General features: G+C 42.9%; 2 protein-coding genes across 2 annotated transcripts in view; one reads left to right on the forward strand and one right to left on the reverse strand.

The window, feature by feature from the left end:
• The window catches only part of LOC137301886 (transmembrane 6 superfamily member 1-like), a 39,926-nt gene extending 34,321 nt beyond the window's left edge, over nt 1–5,605 (forward strand). Inside the window, exon 10 of the mRNA XM_067971599.1 lies at nt 4,618–5,605. Within this exon, the coding sequence (XP_067827700.1) occupies nt 4,618–4,809 (192 nt within the window). The 3' untranslated portion in view covers nt 4,810–5,605. The remainder of the gene's footprint in view (nt 1–4,617) is intronic.
• Nucleotides 5,606–13,798: 8,193 nt separating this feature from the next.
• Nucleotides 13,799–16,876, reverse strand: part of LOC137301888 (hepatoma-derived growth factor-related protein 3-like) — a 91,210-nt gene continuing 88,132 nt past the window's right edge. Inside the window, exon 6 of the mRNA XM_067971600.1 lies at nt 13,799–14,296. Coding sequence (XP_067827701.1) covers nt 14,291–14,296 — 6 coding nt within the window. The 3' untranslated portion in view covers nt 13,799–14,290. The remainder of the gene's footprint in view (nt 14,297–16,876) is intronic.

Here is a 16,876-nt window from a genome sequence, read left to right on the forward strand (position 1 = left end):
CAGTGTAAGTGACACATTAACATTGTGCGCAAAGATAACCATCGCAGCTGACACCTAGCCAGAGGTGATAATTGTGAAGATTAATCTTAAATGTCGAAAGTTCAAATGCAAAAGATCGATATCTGTATAACTTATTAATGTGGTAGGTGTGTGCAAATTTCCTATCACACTTTAGATATCACACTTACGATATGCAAAGTTTCGTCTGATTGTCTTACGTTTCATATTCCTAAAAGACCAACAAATATTAATTATGTAACTATCTTTTAACCTTTGCTTTTTTTTAAAAAAAGTTTTAAATCTCATCCTCTGGCTTGTTTTAAAGTCATTTCACAAATACTTTTATAGTCCGAGGGAAAACATGTTTCCAGTTCTTGCACGAGGAATCATCCTGCTGCACGCTGGAAGATTGTTCACACTGCGCACACTCACACTGCAGCATCCTGAGAGTCGCAGGCACAAGAGTGGCAGCTGTGGGGAAAAAATATCACCTCTAACCCCAGGCTTTTGTTGAGAGGCTGCGGCCTCCAAGTAAAAACGTTAAAGAAACAAAACACAATTTAATATGTAACTTTTATTTTATAGGAACGAGAGAAACTGGCATTGTTCTCCTCAGACCAGTGAAGGTTATGGGGAGATTTAATAGAGGTGCTCAAAATTCTGAGTGGTTTTGATAGAATAGACAGGGAGAAACTATTTCCACTGGCAGGGGTGTCTAAAACCAGAGGACACAGATTTAAGATAATTGGCAAAAAATCCAGGGAGGAAATTAGGAGAATTTTAAAAAATATTATGATCTGGAATGCACTACCAGAAAGAGTGGTGGAAGCAAATTCAACTTTCAAAAGAGAATTGGATATATACTTGAAAAGGAAAAATTTGCAGGGCTCCGGGGAAAGGGCGGGGGAGTGGGACTAGCTGGATTGCTCTTGCATAGAGCCGGCGCGGACTCGATGGGCCGAATGGCCTCCTTCCGTGCTGCAACCTTTCTACGATTCTATGAAAGAGCAGGGGGAAAGTGGGACTAATTGGATAGCTCTTTCAAAGAGCTGGCACAGACACGATGGGCTAAATGGCCTCCTTCTGTGCTGTAAGATGATTCTACAATCAGCTGCATTTTATTTTTACTTTTGTTGTTGAGTTTTGAGGAAAATAATCAGGATTCATATAAATGGGATCAAATTCTGGAAAGATTGCCATTATTCAAGTTTAGAGGGAGATTCTGAATAAAATTCCTGATTTTAGCATTTTGGCAACACTTTACTACTGTTGGAGATTTTTAATATTTGTTCTTGGGATATGGGCATCTCTGACAAAACCGTATTTGTTGTCCATCCCTAGCTGCCCTGAGGGTATTAAGAGCTGACCACTTAGTTTGGGATTGGAGCCACATGTAGGCCAGACTGGTCAGGGGTGGTAGGCTCCCTTCCCTGAAGGACATGAGTGACCTATCTGTCTTTTTACAACAATCCGGCAGCTTTCATGGTCATTTTTCTGGTGCCAGCCCACAAATTCAATCTCACGACAGGCCACGGTGGATTCGAACTCACAACCTCTGGCATGTCAATTTACTACCATCACCGTTAGGCTACCGTAACCGATATTTGGGAACGAAAGATAGATGTAACTTTGTTTAATCTTTTCTAAAGGTTTGTATATTTTTTGGCATTCACTAAAAACACCCACAATTTAAACAAATGGACAGCAAAGGCAAAGAGTTGATCCTCCATATTACATTGATTTATCAAGTGAATTTATTGATCTGTGTGCAGAGAGTAAGAAAAACAATCAAAAAAACACCTACTCCACCATTTCTAAGGAGAGCTCTTGCAAATTCTTTTCTTGGTAATGTGCACGCCTTTCCCCTACTTTCACTCCCACAATAAAAAAAGAACTTGCATTTATATAGCGCCTATCACGGCCTCAGGATGTCCCAAAACGCTTCACAACCAATGAAGTACTTTTGAAGTGTAGCACTGTTGTAATTAAGGAAACACGGCAGCCAGTGTGCTCACAGCAAGGCCCCACAAACAGCAGTGTGATAATGACCAGATAATCTGTTGGTTGAGGGATAAATATTGGCCAGGAGACCGGGGAGAACTCCCCTGCTCTTCTTCAAAATAGTGCCATGGAATCTTTTATGTCCACCTGAGAAGGCAGACGGGGTCTTGGTTTAACGACCTTCTGACTCAGAGGGGGAAGTGCTACCACTAAGCCACGGCTGTCACTGTATCGTATCCTCTGATTCACAATGACCAATACAATGGGATATCTGCTGATATTATATTAAAAATATAAACAGCTTCAGGTTTAATGTACCTCCAGTCATCAGTTAGCTTCTCACCAAAACTGATCACTAGTGAACATTTTAAGAGCCAGAGGACATAGATTTAAGGTGATTGGCAAATGAATCAAAGGTGACATGGGGAAAAACTTTTTTACACAGCGAGTGGTTAGGATCTGGAATGCACTGCTGGAGGGTGTGGTTGAGGCAGATTCAATTATGGCCTTCAAAAGGGAACTGGATAAATACTTGAAAGGAAAAAATTTGCAGGGCTATGGGGATAGGGTGGGGGAGTGGAGCCAGCTGGATTGCTCTTGCATAGAGCCGGCACGGACTCGATGGGCCTCCTTCCCTGCTGTAACCTTTCTATGATTCCATAATGTGGAGTTGGAATGCGTATAAACTAGTTGCATAGATGGTTATATTTTGACTCCATTGGCAGGCATATTCCAGCATATTACTTATTCCTTGTTATACATTCTATTTATAAGACCTAGTGAACATAACAGAGGTGGTAGGTAGATGGTACATTCAACATTGAAGCTCTAACTGTAGTTGGTGAAGAGAGTGACATGGGGGGAGGGATGATGTGAAGATTGTTGCTCCATAATAGAAAGTTAGAATGTGAAAATGGATCGAGGAAAAAATAGATTGGTGAGGCCAGAACTTAAAAGCTCCATTGAGAGTCCCAGTTCCCCACAGAATGAATAGAAGCGCAGAGCCTTGTTACACTCCTAATTTAAGCTATGATTTGATCCCATTCTTGACCTCTGCTGATGATACAGACAAAAGTTATGATCATACCCAATTCCAGCTACAATGATGCTATTTTAAATGTCAGCTGCCTGCTCTAAAAATATCCACAGAATGGTATAGACCCTATTTTTTCAAGCATGATGTTTCTGTGGAGATCAGACTGTTTACCCACCCTCTCTGTATCTTTAGCACCAATAGAACAATATTAGTCACAATGCTGGTTAAGGAAAAAAAGAAGTATTTCCTAATATCCAGCATTTAGCAAAACATTTTCCACAGCTATTTTTATTGAAGGGCTGTGGTAGTTTTTTTCGAGAGAAAAGTCACTTTGTTTGTTTGGGGGTCGGGGGTGGGGGTGGCTCCGAGGTTTCCCCCCCCCCCCAATCGGGCTCCAATATAAAAATTCAGAAGACCTCTGACTGGATGGCTTCATTTGTGTTTTTTTGGTTTAACATTGATTGTTTTTGAGCTGCGTGTGCTTGCACTACAAGTTTTTGCACCAATACTAAACTTGAGGGTGTCAAATTTCCTTGTGGGGAGGGGGGGGTTCCTCCGGGAGCAGATCGGCAGAACCCCGGGTGGCATCAGCAGCTGTTTACACCATATCTCCAGGGTTTCCACAGAACTTCCGGCAAAGTTACAGTGGGAGATTGGGAAAACTCCATGGAAATTCAGGGCCGTGTAGTTTAAATTTGGAGTTGAGGCCTGTCCAAACTCTGGAGCCAAGCGGAGCCAAATGTCAGGCTGGGCCTGGACTTCATTTAGACTATATTTACGCTATAGCTGTAGTATTGGTGCAAAGTCAAGGTGTAGTGCAAATGCACCCTAATTGAAGCTATGTTCTGTTTAATGCCTAGGACTTATTGGCTTGGACGTTCCTCCTGGGCAGAGTTTCAGCAGGGCGCCCCCCTCCCCCGCCCTGCCTGCCTGCCCCACCCCCCCAACCCAATTTTCCCAGTTAGGGGTTCCTAACAAGATTCCCGCTGCCAAGAGGGAGTCCGCAAGTGGTGACGAGGAAACTCTGAAGGTGCTGAAGCCCCCCAAAGATTGGAACGAGGCTTCCCACTGAAGGCCTCAAGCTGAGACTGAGGCCGTGACCGGGTATGTCTCTGGAACCATCTGGAGGGAGAGGGGGTCACGACAAGGCTCCCTCCCTCCATTTTGATACCGACAACCACTTCCTTGGACGCACCGCCACCTGCCACATGCCGGCCCTGGGAAGTCACGGTAAGTATGGTGGAGAGCTGGGCTATCCCCAGGGACCTCAGGCCCCGCCATTTACATGTGGCATGTGGGGAAGGAGTGGGCAGTGGTGGTCCCGGCATGGGTAGGAGGAGGGAATTTTCCCCCTCACCATTCAAATTTGCCAACATTCTTTGCCATGATTTTGCGGAGGAGAATTTCTCCCAATTTTTATGAGAAAATATGCAGTACATCACACATCCATTGTGGGAGCAGCTGTCAATGCAAATATGTAAGATCTAATTTGTGTATTAAGTGCTGCGCCTTAGGTTATATTTTATGTAAGCCGTGCTTTTAACGGTCCTTTTTTCTCTCTCCCTTGCTCAATTAAACAGGCACAGTTTTCACATATTGGAGCATCCCTACATTCCAGGACTCCTTATACATACAGAGTACCAGAGGAGGCTCAGCTGGTCTTTCTAATAATAAACGGACTCTATGGCGTTTTGCCACAGTTACTTGCCTACAGATGCATCAGCAACCCAGAGTTTTTCTTGAAGAGGAAAGAAGATCCAAAGACAAAGTAAAACCTCAGTGTGCGAAATGTTTTATTTTTCTGTCCAAATTTGCATAATTTGTTTACTGGTTAGGTATGCAGATTTAATATTAGAGTAAATTTCTTATTAAGCAAATGCCTGTAAATGAAGTTTTTTTTTCTATTTTGGTATTGATACTGTTTCAATCTTCCAAGGTTAACCTGTGTGTTTAAGGGTAATTGTAAAATAATTACAAAGCACAAACGTATTTATTATGCTTGGTGCAAGTGATTTCTGGCATGAAATCCATGATTAATCCTGTCAATTTCAATGCTTACCGTGTGTGGTGCAATTTGTTGCCAAGTATTAATTTTGTGTAATGAGAACCAGGAGGGAGATGAGGAGATTTTTTTTAACGCATTGAGTTGTTATGATCTGGAATGCGCTGCCTGAAAGGGTGGTGGAAGCAGATTCAATAATAACATTCAAAAGGGAATTGGATATATACTTGAAAAGGAAAAATTTGCAGGGTTGTGGGAAAAGAACAGGGGGAGTGGGACTAATTGGACAGCTCTTTCACAGAGCCAGCACAGGTATGATGGGCCGAATGGCCTCCAAATGTGTTGTAACATTCTATGAAATCCCAGAAGCAGTGAAAATGTCAATATCAGAGTGACATTAGATTACTTAATGCAACAAATTACCTGCTCTAATTGTGTGTTACCTGCACAAATCTTATGGGTCTGTCTCTGTGATAATCCACATAGACAATGCTAAAATGGCTATCTGTTTAGAAAAAGCTGAATTAAGTAGACAGGAGTACACTATTAAACCAGAATCTAAGTGACACTTTGTCTAATCTTTTTAATCATATGTAACAAGGTAATGCATTCATTTCTGGACGTTTCTAGTGATATATGGTAATCAGGTTTTGAGGACTCCCAGTTGAGTGCATTTGGCTGTACAAATGTTTTGTATCATTGCTGCCTTTAGCGAGAATTGAATGATGCTTCAAATTTTCCTGTTGCACTTGTCATGGACACATTTTTTGTCTGATTACGCTGCTGTGAAGCACCTTGAGATGTTTTACTGCGTTCTCTCCCTAGCTCCTCCAGCTCTACAATCCTCCGCGATCTCTGCGCTCCTCCGATTCTGGCCTCTTGCGCATCCCCGATTTTCATTGCTCCACCATTGGCGGATGTGCCTTCAGCTGTCTCGGCCCTAAGCTCTGAAATTCCCTCCCTAAACCTCTCTGCCTCTTTACCTCTCTCTCTCTCTCTCTCCTCCTTTAAGTCCATCCTTAAAATCCACATCTTTTGGTAACTTGTCCCAATATCTCTTTATGTGGCTTGGTGACAAATTTTGTCTGATAATCGCTCCTGTCAACACCTTGGGACGTTTGCACTACATTAATAATGCTATATAATTGCAAATTGTTGTTGTTAAAGGCGCTATATAAATGCAGGTTGTTGTTAAAGGCGCTACATAAATGCAAATTGTTGTTGGTTAGGGAAGGCTAGAAAGGAAGTAACGTCACAAGACTGGAATGCTTGAAATTAGAAGTCAGTGGTTTTATATTAGAGCAATGACATCTGCTTCTTTTTTCAAAGTACTAACCAGTAAGACGAATTACAATTAGTTTCAACGTCACTTTTGCTCCTCCCATTGTAAAATGTACAATGAAAAAAGTGTTGAGTTGCCGATTACCTTGGCTGACCAGATCCAAGTAGAATTAAAGAGCTGACCCACAGGACTCGACTGAAGTCACAGCACCCTGGGCAGATTTACGTGTTGGGTTTCAGAGCAAAATAGCCTGAATGCTCGCTGGATTCATGACTGCAGCTCCACACCAGCTGCTATATACGGACCTTCATAAGATTTATCTGCTACTTATCCTCCACCCTGCTAAAAGTGTTTTATAGGCACTGAGAAATGCTGTTGACGCAGCAGAATAAACTAGCAACGGCATTTGGTCTGGCTCTGCAGATTTACAATGAGCAATAATTAAGGCACCGCGACTCAGTATAAACACATCCTTCAGCTCCCTCGTGTGGTCCAATTCAGTTAACTTTACCACAATGCCATCAGCATTTACAGTTTTATGGATTAAAGGGGGTGGGGGTGATGGTGATATTTTATGGATCCGGGAAAGAAAAAGCGCAATGTTTTCTTAATGGTGAGAGATTGGGAGCTGTGGAGGAGCAGAGGTGTCCTTGAATACAAATAATTAAAAACTAGTGCACAGGTACAAAAAGGGTAATGGAATGTTGGCCTTTATTTCAAGAGGGTTAGAATACAAAAGTGAGCAAGTGATGCTTCAGTTGTACAGATCCTTGGTCAGACCCCTTCTGGAGTACTACGTCAGTTTTGGGCACCGAACCGCAGGAAAGATGTATTGGCCTTGGAAGGGTACAGTGCAGATTCACCAGAATGATACCAGGGCTTAAATTCTGAGGATAGGTTGCATAAACTTGGTTTGTATTCCCCTGAGTTTAGAAAGTTGAAGGGCGATCTCATCGAGGTGTTTAAAACGATAAAGGAATTCGATAAGGTAGATACAGAGAAACTATTTCCTCCGGTGGGGGAATCGAGTACAAAGGACAACAGACAGAGGAAGAGTAGGAAGGCAGTGCAGGGGTCCCCTGCGGTCATCTCCCTCCAAAACAGGTATACCGTTTTGGATACTGTTGGCGGAGATGGCTCACCAGGGGAAGGTGGCAGTGGCCAGGTTCATGGCACCGTGGCTGGCTCTGCTGCACAGGAGGGCAGGAAAAAGAGTGGCAGAGCTATAGTGATAGGGGACTCGATTGTAAGGGGAATAGACAGGCGTTTCTGCGGACGCAACCGAGACTCCAGGATGGTATGTTGCCTCCCTGGTGCAAGGGTCAAGGATGTCTCGGAGCGGCTGCACGACATTCTGGAGGGGGAGGGTGAACAGCCAGTTGTCGTGGTGCATATAGGCACCAACGATATAGGTAAAAAACAGGATGAGGTCCTACAAGCTGAATTTAGGGAGTTAGGAGTTAAACTAAAGAGTAGGACCTCAAAGGTAGTAATCTCAGGATTGCTACCACTGCCACAGGCTAGTCAGAGTAGGAATGACAGGATAGCTAAGATGAATACGTGGCTTGAGAGATGGTGCAAGCTGGAGGGATTCAAATTCCTGGGCCATTGGAACCGGTTCTGGGGGAGGTGGGACCAGTACAAATTGGACGGTCTGCATCTGGGCAGGACTGGAACCAATGTCCTAGGGGGAGTGTTTGCCAGTGCTGTTGGGGAGGGTTTAAACTAATGTGGCAGGGGGATGGGAACCGATGCAGGAAGTCAGTGGGAAATAAAGTGGTGACAGAAACAAAAGGCAGTAAGGGAGAGTGTACAGAACATGACCGGACAGATGGTCTGAGAAAGCAGGGCAAAGACCAAGGGAAGTCTAGATTAAACTGCATTTATTTCAATGCAAGAAGTCTGATGGGCAAGGCAGATGAACTCAGGGCATGGATGGGTACATGGGACTGGGATGTTATAGCTATTACTGAAACATGGCTAAGGGAGGGGCAGGACTGGCAGCTCAATGTTCCAGGGTACAGATGCTATAGGAAAGATAGAGCAGGAGGTAAGAGAGGAGGGGGAGTTGCGTTCTTGATTAGGGAGAACATCACGGCAGTAGTGAGAGGGGATATATCCGAGGGTTCGCCCACTGAGTCCATATGGGTAGAACTGAAAAATAAGAAGGGAGAGATCACTTTGATAGGATTGTACTACAGACCCCCAAATAGTCAACGGGAAATTGAGGAGCAAATATGTAAGGAGATTACAGACAGCTGCAAGAAAAATAGGGTGGTAATAGTAGGGGACTTTAACTTTCCCAACATTGACTGGGACAGCCATAGCATTAGGGGCTTGGATGGAGAGAAATTTGTTGAGTGTATTCAGGAGGAATTTCTCATTCAGTATGTGGATGGCCCGACTAGAGAGGGGGCAAAACTTGACCTCCTCTTGGGAAATAAGGAAGGGCAGGTGACAGAAGTGTTAGTGAGGGATCACTTTGGGACCAGTGATCATAATTCCATTAGTTTTAAGATAGCTATGGAGAAGGATAGGTCTGGCCCAAAAGTTAAAATTCTAAATTGGGGAAAGGCCAATTTTGATGGTATTAGACAGGAACTTTCAGAAGTTGATTGGGAGAGTCTGTTGGCAGGCAAAGGGACGTCTGGTAAGTGGGAGGCTTTCAAAAGTGTGTTAACCAGGGTTCAGGGTAAGCACATTCCTTATAAAGTGAAGGGCAAGGCTGGTAGAAGTAGGGAACCTTGGATGACTCGGGAGATTGAGGCACTAGTCAAAAAGCAGAAGGAGGCATATGACATGCATAGGCAGCTGGGATCAAGTGGATCCCTTGAAGAGTATAGAGATTGCCGGAGTAGAGTTAAGAGAGAAATCAGGAGGGCAAAAAGGGGATATGAGATTGCTTTGGCAGATCAGGCAAAGGTGAATCCAAAGAGCTTCTACAAATACATAAAGGGCAAAAGGGTAACTAGGGAGAGAGTAGGGCCTCTTAAGGATCAACAAGGTCATCTATGTGCGGAACCACAAGAGATGGGTGAGATCCTGAATGAATATTTCACATCGGTATTTACGGTTGAGAAAGGCATGGATGTTAGGGAACTTGGGGAAATAAATAGTGATGTCTTGAGGAGTGTACATATTACAGAGAGGGAGGTGCTGGAAGTCTTAACGCGCATCAAGGTAGATAAATCTCCGGGACCTGATGAAATGTATCCCAGGACGTTATGGGAGGTTAGGGAGGAAATTGCGGGTCCCCTAGCAGAGATATTTGAATCATCCACCGCTACAGGTGAGGTGCCTGAAGATTGGAGGGTAGCAAATGTTGTGCCTTTGTTTAAGAAGGGCGGCAGGGAAAAGCCTGGGAACTACAGACCAGTGAGCCTGACATCTGTAGTGGGTAAGTTGTTAGAGGGTATTCTGAGGGACAGAATCTACAGGCATTTGGAGAGGCAGGGACTAATTAGGAACAGTCAGCATGGTTTTGTGAGAGGAAAATCATGTCTCACGAATTTGATTGAGTTTTTTGAAGGGGTAACCAAGAAGATAGATGAGGGCTGTGCAGTAGACGTGGTCTACATGGACTTCAGCAAAGCATTTGACAAGGTACCGCATGGTAGGTTGTTACATAAGGTTAAATCTCATGGGATCCAAGGTGAGGTAGCCAATTGGATACAAAATTGGCTTGACGACAGAAGACAGAGGGTGGTTGTCGAGGGTTGTTTTTCAAACTGGATGCCTGTGTCCAGCGGTGTGCCTCAGGGATCGGTGCTGGGTCCGCTGTTATTTGTTATTTATATTAATGATTTGGATGAGAATTTAGGAGGCATGGTTAGTAAGTTTGCAGATGACACCAAGATTGGTGGCATTGTGGACAGTGAAGAAGGTTATCTAGGATTGCAACGGGATCTTGATAAATTGGGCCAGTGGGCCGATGAATGGCAGATGGAGTTTAATTTAGATAAATGTGAGGTGATGCATTTTGGTAGATCGAATCGGGCCAGGACCTACTCCGTTAATGGTAGGGCGTTGGGGAGAGTTATAGAACAAAGAGATCTAGGAGTACAGATTCATAGCTCCTTGAAAGTGGAGTCACAGGTGGATAGGGTGGTGAAGAAGGCATTCAGCATGCTTGGTTTCATTGGTCAGAACATTGAATGCAGGAGTTGGGATGTCTTGTTGAAGTTGTACAGGGCATTGGTGAGGCCACACTTGGAGTACTGTGTACAGTTCTGGTCACCCTATTATAGAAAGGATATTATTAAACTAGAAAGAGTGCAGAAAAGATTTACTAGGATGCTACCGGGACTTGATGGTTTGACTTACAGGGAGAGGTTAGACAGACTGGGACTTTATTCCCTGGAGAGTAGGAGGTTAAGGGGTGATCTTATAGAAGTCTATAAAATAATGAGGGGCATAGATAAGGTCGATAGTCAAAATCTTTTCCCAAAGGTAGGGGAGTCTATAACGAGGGGGCACAGATTTAAGGTGAGAGGGGAGAGATACAAAAGGATCCAGAGGGGCAATTTTTTCACTCAAAGGGTGGTGAGTGTCTGGAACGAGCTGCCAGAGGCAGTAGTAGAGGCGGGTACAATTTTGTCTTTTAAAAAGCATTTGGACGGTTACATGGGGAAGATGGGTATCGAGGGATATGGGCCAAGTGCAGGCAATTGGGACTAGCTTAGTGGTATAAACTGGGCGACATGGACATGTTGGGCCGAAGGGCCTGTTTCCATGTTGTAACTTCTATGATTCTATGATTCTAAAGGGGCACAGTCTTAAAATTAGAGCTAGGCCATTTAGGAGGGAAATCAGGAAGCACTTTTTAATGCAAAGGGAAGTGGAAATCTGGAACTGTCTCCTCCGAAAGGCTGAGGATGCTGGGTCAATTGGAGCTTTCAAGACTGAGATTGATAGATTTTTGGTGGTAAGTGTATCAAGGGATATGGAGCAAAGGTGGGTAAATGGAGTTGAGGTACAAATGAGCCATGTCTAATTGAATGGCAGAAAAGGCTCAAGTGGCTGAATGGCCCACTCTGTTCTTATGTTTAAGATCTTGGGCTTTATCTACACATACTGCATGACTGAAAGAATGATCATCTTAACCCTTGGTCTGCTGTGGATCAGTTATCTCGTTTGGACACAGTTACACTACTGGTGCTGCATATATGTTAACTTGTCCAACACCCTGGCTGGCCACTGTCTGAGGCTGAACCAGATTGTTCGGAACCTTGGTGTCCTATTTGACCCTGAGATGAGCTTCCGACCCCATATCATCTCCATGGAGATGATATGGGGTCGGAAGCTCATCTCAGGGTCAAATAGGACACCAAGGTTCCGAACAATCTGGTTCAGCCTCAGACAGTGGCCAGCGAGGGTGTTGGACAGTCTACTTCCACTTCTGTAATATCGCCAGTCTCTACCCCCGCCTCAGCTCATCTGCTGCCAAAACCCACATCCATGTTTTTGTTACCTCCAGACTTGACTATTCCAATGCTCTCCTGGCCGGCCTCCCATCTTCCACCCCCCATTAATTTGAACTCATCCAAAGCTCTGCTGCTGTACCCTAACACGCACCAAGTCCCGTTCACCCATCAGCCCTGTGTTTGCCGACCTACACTGGCTCCCGGTCCACCAATGCCTCAAATTAAAAATTCTCATCCTCGTGTTCAAATCCCTCCATGGCCTCACTCCTCCCTATCTGTAACCTCCTCCAGCCCTACAACCCTCCAAGATCTCTGTGTTCCTCCAATTCTGGACTCCTGTGCATCCTCCATTCCCTTCGCCCCACCATTCCCTAAACCTTTCTACCTCTCTCTCCTCCTTTAAGACACTCCTTAAAACCTACCTCTTTGACCAGGCTTTTGGTAACCTGTCCAAATGTCTCCTTTGGCTTGGTGTCGATTTTTGCCTGATTACCCTCCTGTAAGCGCCTCGGGACATTTTACTACGTTAAAGGCGCTATATGAATGCAAGTTGTTGTCTGGTGGTAGTGGGTCTGACGTAAGGAATTCAGGTCAATATCCATTGTCCTGGTCCCTAATTAGTTGCAAAGCTGAGCATTGTAACATTTTCTTCAATCAATTAGCGGTAATGTTTTTGAGTGTTGGATTCACTTCCAACATTGGACAGTGCGACCTGGGAGGTGGGAAGGCGAGTATTTTAGGTTTTGTTTAAAAATGGAAAAAAAAAGGATGAAGACTGGATAGTGCAATGGGTTAGACACCGGCCTCTCTCCTCTGGAAGCTAAGTTAATTTGCAATGCAGATTGATGGGATGTAATTCATTGCTGGTTGTAAGTGTTGTACATGAAATGAGTTTAGGGCAGACTTGAATGTACTGTGTAATTTAAATGCACCGTGAATGGATTAGCGCTGACCGATTTTCATCTGCAAGAATCTCACTCATTGCGACTCATGCCACACACAGGTGGATACTGCCAACCATGATCGCAATATCCAGGTAAAGTGGTGATGGAGGTAGAGGATAATTAGTGGGTGGTGAATATAACTGCTGATCTTGATATCCGCAGTGATGTCGGCCTCAGTGTCAGTTTTTAATATTACGAAGCCCAGCTCATTTGAGACAGGGCTGCAGTCCTGCAATCAGAGTCTGGCTGTACACTTGAATCACTTGTAGGCGTTGCAAGAAATGTACTGTCCCCATCGCTTACAGCGGGCATGTTCGTAGTGACACGATTTGCCCGGTGTAAAGCGGCAGCGATAATAAAATTAAAAATAATTTTTCCCGAAGTCAATTAAAATAAATAATTTGCCCAGTACGTTCCCTTTGAATTAAGATCATTCACGAGAATGAAATGGAATAATTAACTTTCAGAAGGAACCGATAAAAAGTTACAAATTAGGAAATGGCAAAATGTGCCGTACCCAACTTTATCTGCCAACAGCAGAGGCTGCGAATCAGAAAGTTTCATGTATTAGGAGAAATTGTAACATCTGAACTAATGTAGCACATTCCCAGCTTCAGGGCATAAAAATAACTAGGGAGCAAAATTATGGTGCCCGGAAGTGAAATCTGCCTCAGTAAGGCTCTTTTACTGTATCATAGTCAGCGAATGTGAGAACTCACAACTGGTTCTACCCGGAGCATTTAAGACGCAATAACCAGCAACTTTGAGATTGACATTAATGCACTAACGGTTATCGCTTTTTGGCCAATATAAGTGACTGCCCGTTTTAAACGTGGGCGTTTTAAGTGGCGGGGACTGTATTGCAAAAAGAGCCCTCGCTGGTACGGGCTGTGCCACCTGCTTTGCTGGCGGTGACTGATTTTTGCCTGGATGGTCACTTGAGCATTTTCATCTCGTGCTTACCCGACTGGAGCAAACTGTGCAAATGGCCAGTTGGATTTGCTACCGAGGAGAACTCATTCTTTCATGTCAAGAGGTGGATCGATCTGCCCCAAGGTGTCTAGCATTCCAGTGATGCAGTCAGCTGTAAAATAAATAACGCTGATTCCGTGCATTCCATAAATTTTATTCTACGACGGTCATTTCTGAACAGCGGTAGAACAGACATTTTTGTGTAAAGATACTAAATAAATGCTTAAAAAATCCCGTAGAACAGATGGCACAGGTAAGAATTAAAACTCAGCTGATTACAAGAAAAGTTTATTTTTCACATTTAAAGCAAGCATCAAAAATAAATATTGTATCCTTTTTCAATAACAGAACAGCAAGGCGATTATAAGAATGAAGTACTGTAAAGTGTGGGTGGGACGCTGCACACAACGTTCCAAAAGGGGGAGAATATAAAATAAAAGGCATTTTCTCTTTGTTTTACTGGCCGGCCATGTGCGCTAAACTATAATCGATAGCACAGTGAAGGAAAAGCCTGCACAAATTGCAAATCTGATGTTGATGGTGGCAGAAGGAATGATTGTATGTAAAATATCCATTACTTGGCAGCCAAGAACTGGTCCCTCCGTGTTTAGTGGCCAGAGTTCAGATGATTTAAGTCTGAAATGAAGAATTGGAAGTAGTTATTTCACTTGAAGCATTTAAAAAGCAAACTTTGAAAAGTGCATTTATTTTCAAAACTTTTCTAATGGCAGAGTACAGCCTATGCTTAATTCAAAGTTGCTTAATTTAAATGATCTGATAATTTAATTTTTTGAGTACCAATTTGCCATTACTCTGCTTAATTCAAATTATTGAATAATTCAATTCTTTTAGGGCAGAGATTGACTCTGAATTATCCAGGTTAATCAAAATTAAACTACCCAGAAGTTAAGTGCATCACCAATGTGGCACTATTCTTAATTCTATAAAGGCAGCCAATTTTTCTTTGAAGGATGAATGTCAAACAGAGTAAGGTGTTCCCCTTTCAAACACTGATCTCAACGCCTTCACAAAACATATTACAGATGTTCCAAAGGATATACATGTTGGTCAGTCAGGCCCTAACATTAATTCATAATTTTTTTTTGTCATTGACGCAGTCTGAATGTGAAGGATAAACAAATGAAATTAAACATCTCCCTTTGGTGTCTGAAAACGCCTCCCTATTCGTTTGAGTTTTTCCTCCATAAACATACACTTTTTTTTCTTCTCATCTCACATTACTATTTTTGAAAAGTTATTCCTTTATTGTATAAAGCTGCAAGCTGCCAATACCTGAAAGTGTGGAGTACAAGACTCTGGTGATTAGGAGACTCTCAGTGTAAAACTAACTAAAGTTGCTACAGGAACAATGGGAGTGAAATTCGATTTGGGCCAGGACGCAAAATGGGTGGTACTTTATCTGCAGCGCGTTATACTCCCCACCTGATAATTCAGTTCCATTGGCTTCAATAGAACTGTATATCGGCATGGGGTAAAACGAGCGGCAGATGTGTTACTGCCTGCTTTGCATCCCTGCCCAAATCGAATTCCACCCCCATGTTTTTTTGACTTTGCCCACTGGATGATGGACCCATCCTGATGTCTGTGGAGGAGGAACTTCAGTTAAACAATGAGGAAGATTGGCCAAAATCAGCTTTTCTCTTTCTTCTTCCAAGTTCCTCCTTCTCTCCTGGAGCTGGTAACATGTGTGGGTTCATGGGCACCAGCAGTCAGTCTTCATGTGTGAGTGTAGACAGTGAGAGGCGGTGTGCTATTTGACCGTGGGGGCTGTCAGAGTGATCTGCTGCTCAGGGTTGAGGCTAAGGTCTGGGTTTCTGCTTAAATGAATTTGATTCATAGATGGGGATTGCATTAGAGCTGTTTTCTTGTCACGCACATTCTATGCAGAAGGTAAAAAATGTAATCAGAAGAAAATCAGTACTTTAAGAGAATTTTCATCTATTGCATCCTAAAAACCCTCCTTTTACAGCCCTCTTCAGTTTCTTTTGCACATCTTTGGGAAGTACAAAAAAATCATATTGAGTTGTACAAATAACATCCATATATATAGACTAATTGATAGAGATTCATTGCTATGATTAGTCAACAACTTCATTATCATGTGACTACCAGAATGGTAGAAGGCAAACTAGATGGACTTTGGACTTTTTTCGTCTAGCAGATCATATGTTTCTATATTCCATATCCTATATTCCAGATCTTAAGACTGTTCCTGATATGGGACAAAATGAAGGACACACCAACTTAAGACAAAGGAAAATGTCAGGATATGTTAACCATGATGTGGAGATGCCGGTGATGGACTGGGGTTGACAATTGTAAACAATTTTACAACACCAAGTTATAGTCCAGCAATTTTATTTTAAATTCACAAGCTTTCGGAGGCTTCCTCCTTCCTCAGGTGAACGAAATGAAATCCTCGAAATGAAATCGCATTTATAATTCACAGAACAATGCTTGGTGATTACAGACAGTTTTTTCAACTGCCCGTTGCCAAGGCAATCAGTGTGCAGACAGACAGGTGTTACCTGCAAGGTCTCAGAATATATACATATTTTTTTGTTTGTTGTTTTTTTTGGTGATTTGTATATTCTGAGACCTTGCAGGTAACACCTGTCTGTCTGCACACTGATTGCCTTGGCAACGGGCAGTTGAAAAAACTGTCTGTAATCACCTAACATTGTTCTGTGAATTATAAATGCGATTTCATTTCGAGGATTTCATTTCGTTCACCTGAGGAAGGAGGAAGCCTCCGAAAGCTTGTGAATTTAAAATAAAATTGCTGGACTATAACTTGGTGTTGTAAAATTGTTTACAAAGGATATGTTAAGTTAGAGCAGGCCAAGCTTGGTGTAGAACTGATGAATAAAATCACAGGAGAGGCTAGGTCTGATAATCCCTACTATGTTTAACACTTGGGGTCGATTTCCAATTACCTGATACAGTCCATTGAGAAGGAAACTTCCGTTGTGACAGTTTGGAATGTGAATATCAAAGAAAAGCCCTATTTTTAAAATCAATTCAAGAAAACTTTCAATTTTAATAAGGTTGGAAGCAAAACAGAGTTAAATTGTGATTTATTATTTTGCTGGAGCTATATATTTTGGTGATTGAGGCTTTCAACAGCTTTAAAAGGAATGAGTTATTTATGAGGTAGCAGCTTGTGTGAAGATTTTAGTGCGAGACATGAAAAGG

The sequence above is a fragment of the Heptranchias perlo genome, chromosome 34, assembly GCF_035084215.1.
Source record: "Heptranchias perlo isolate sHepPer1 chromosome 34, sHepPer1.hap1, whole genome shotgun sequence".
In the NCBI taxonomy this organism is placed as follows: domain Eukaryota; kingdom Metazoa; phylum Chordata; class Chondrichthyes; order Hexanchiformes; family Hexanchidae; genus Heptranchias; species Heptranchias perlo.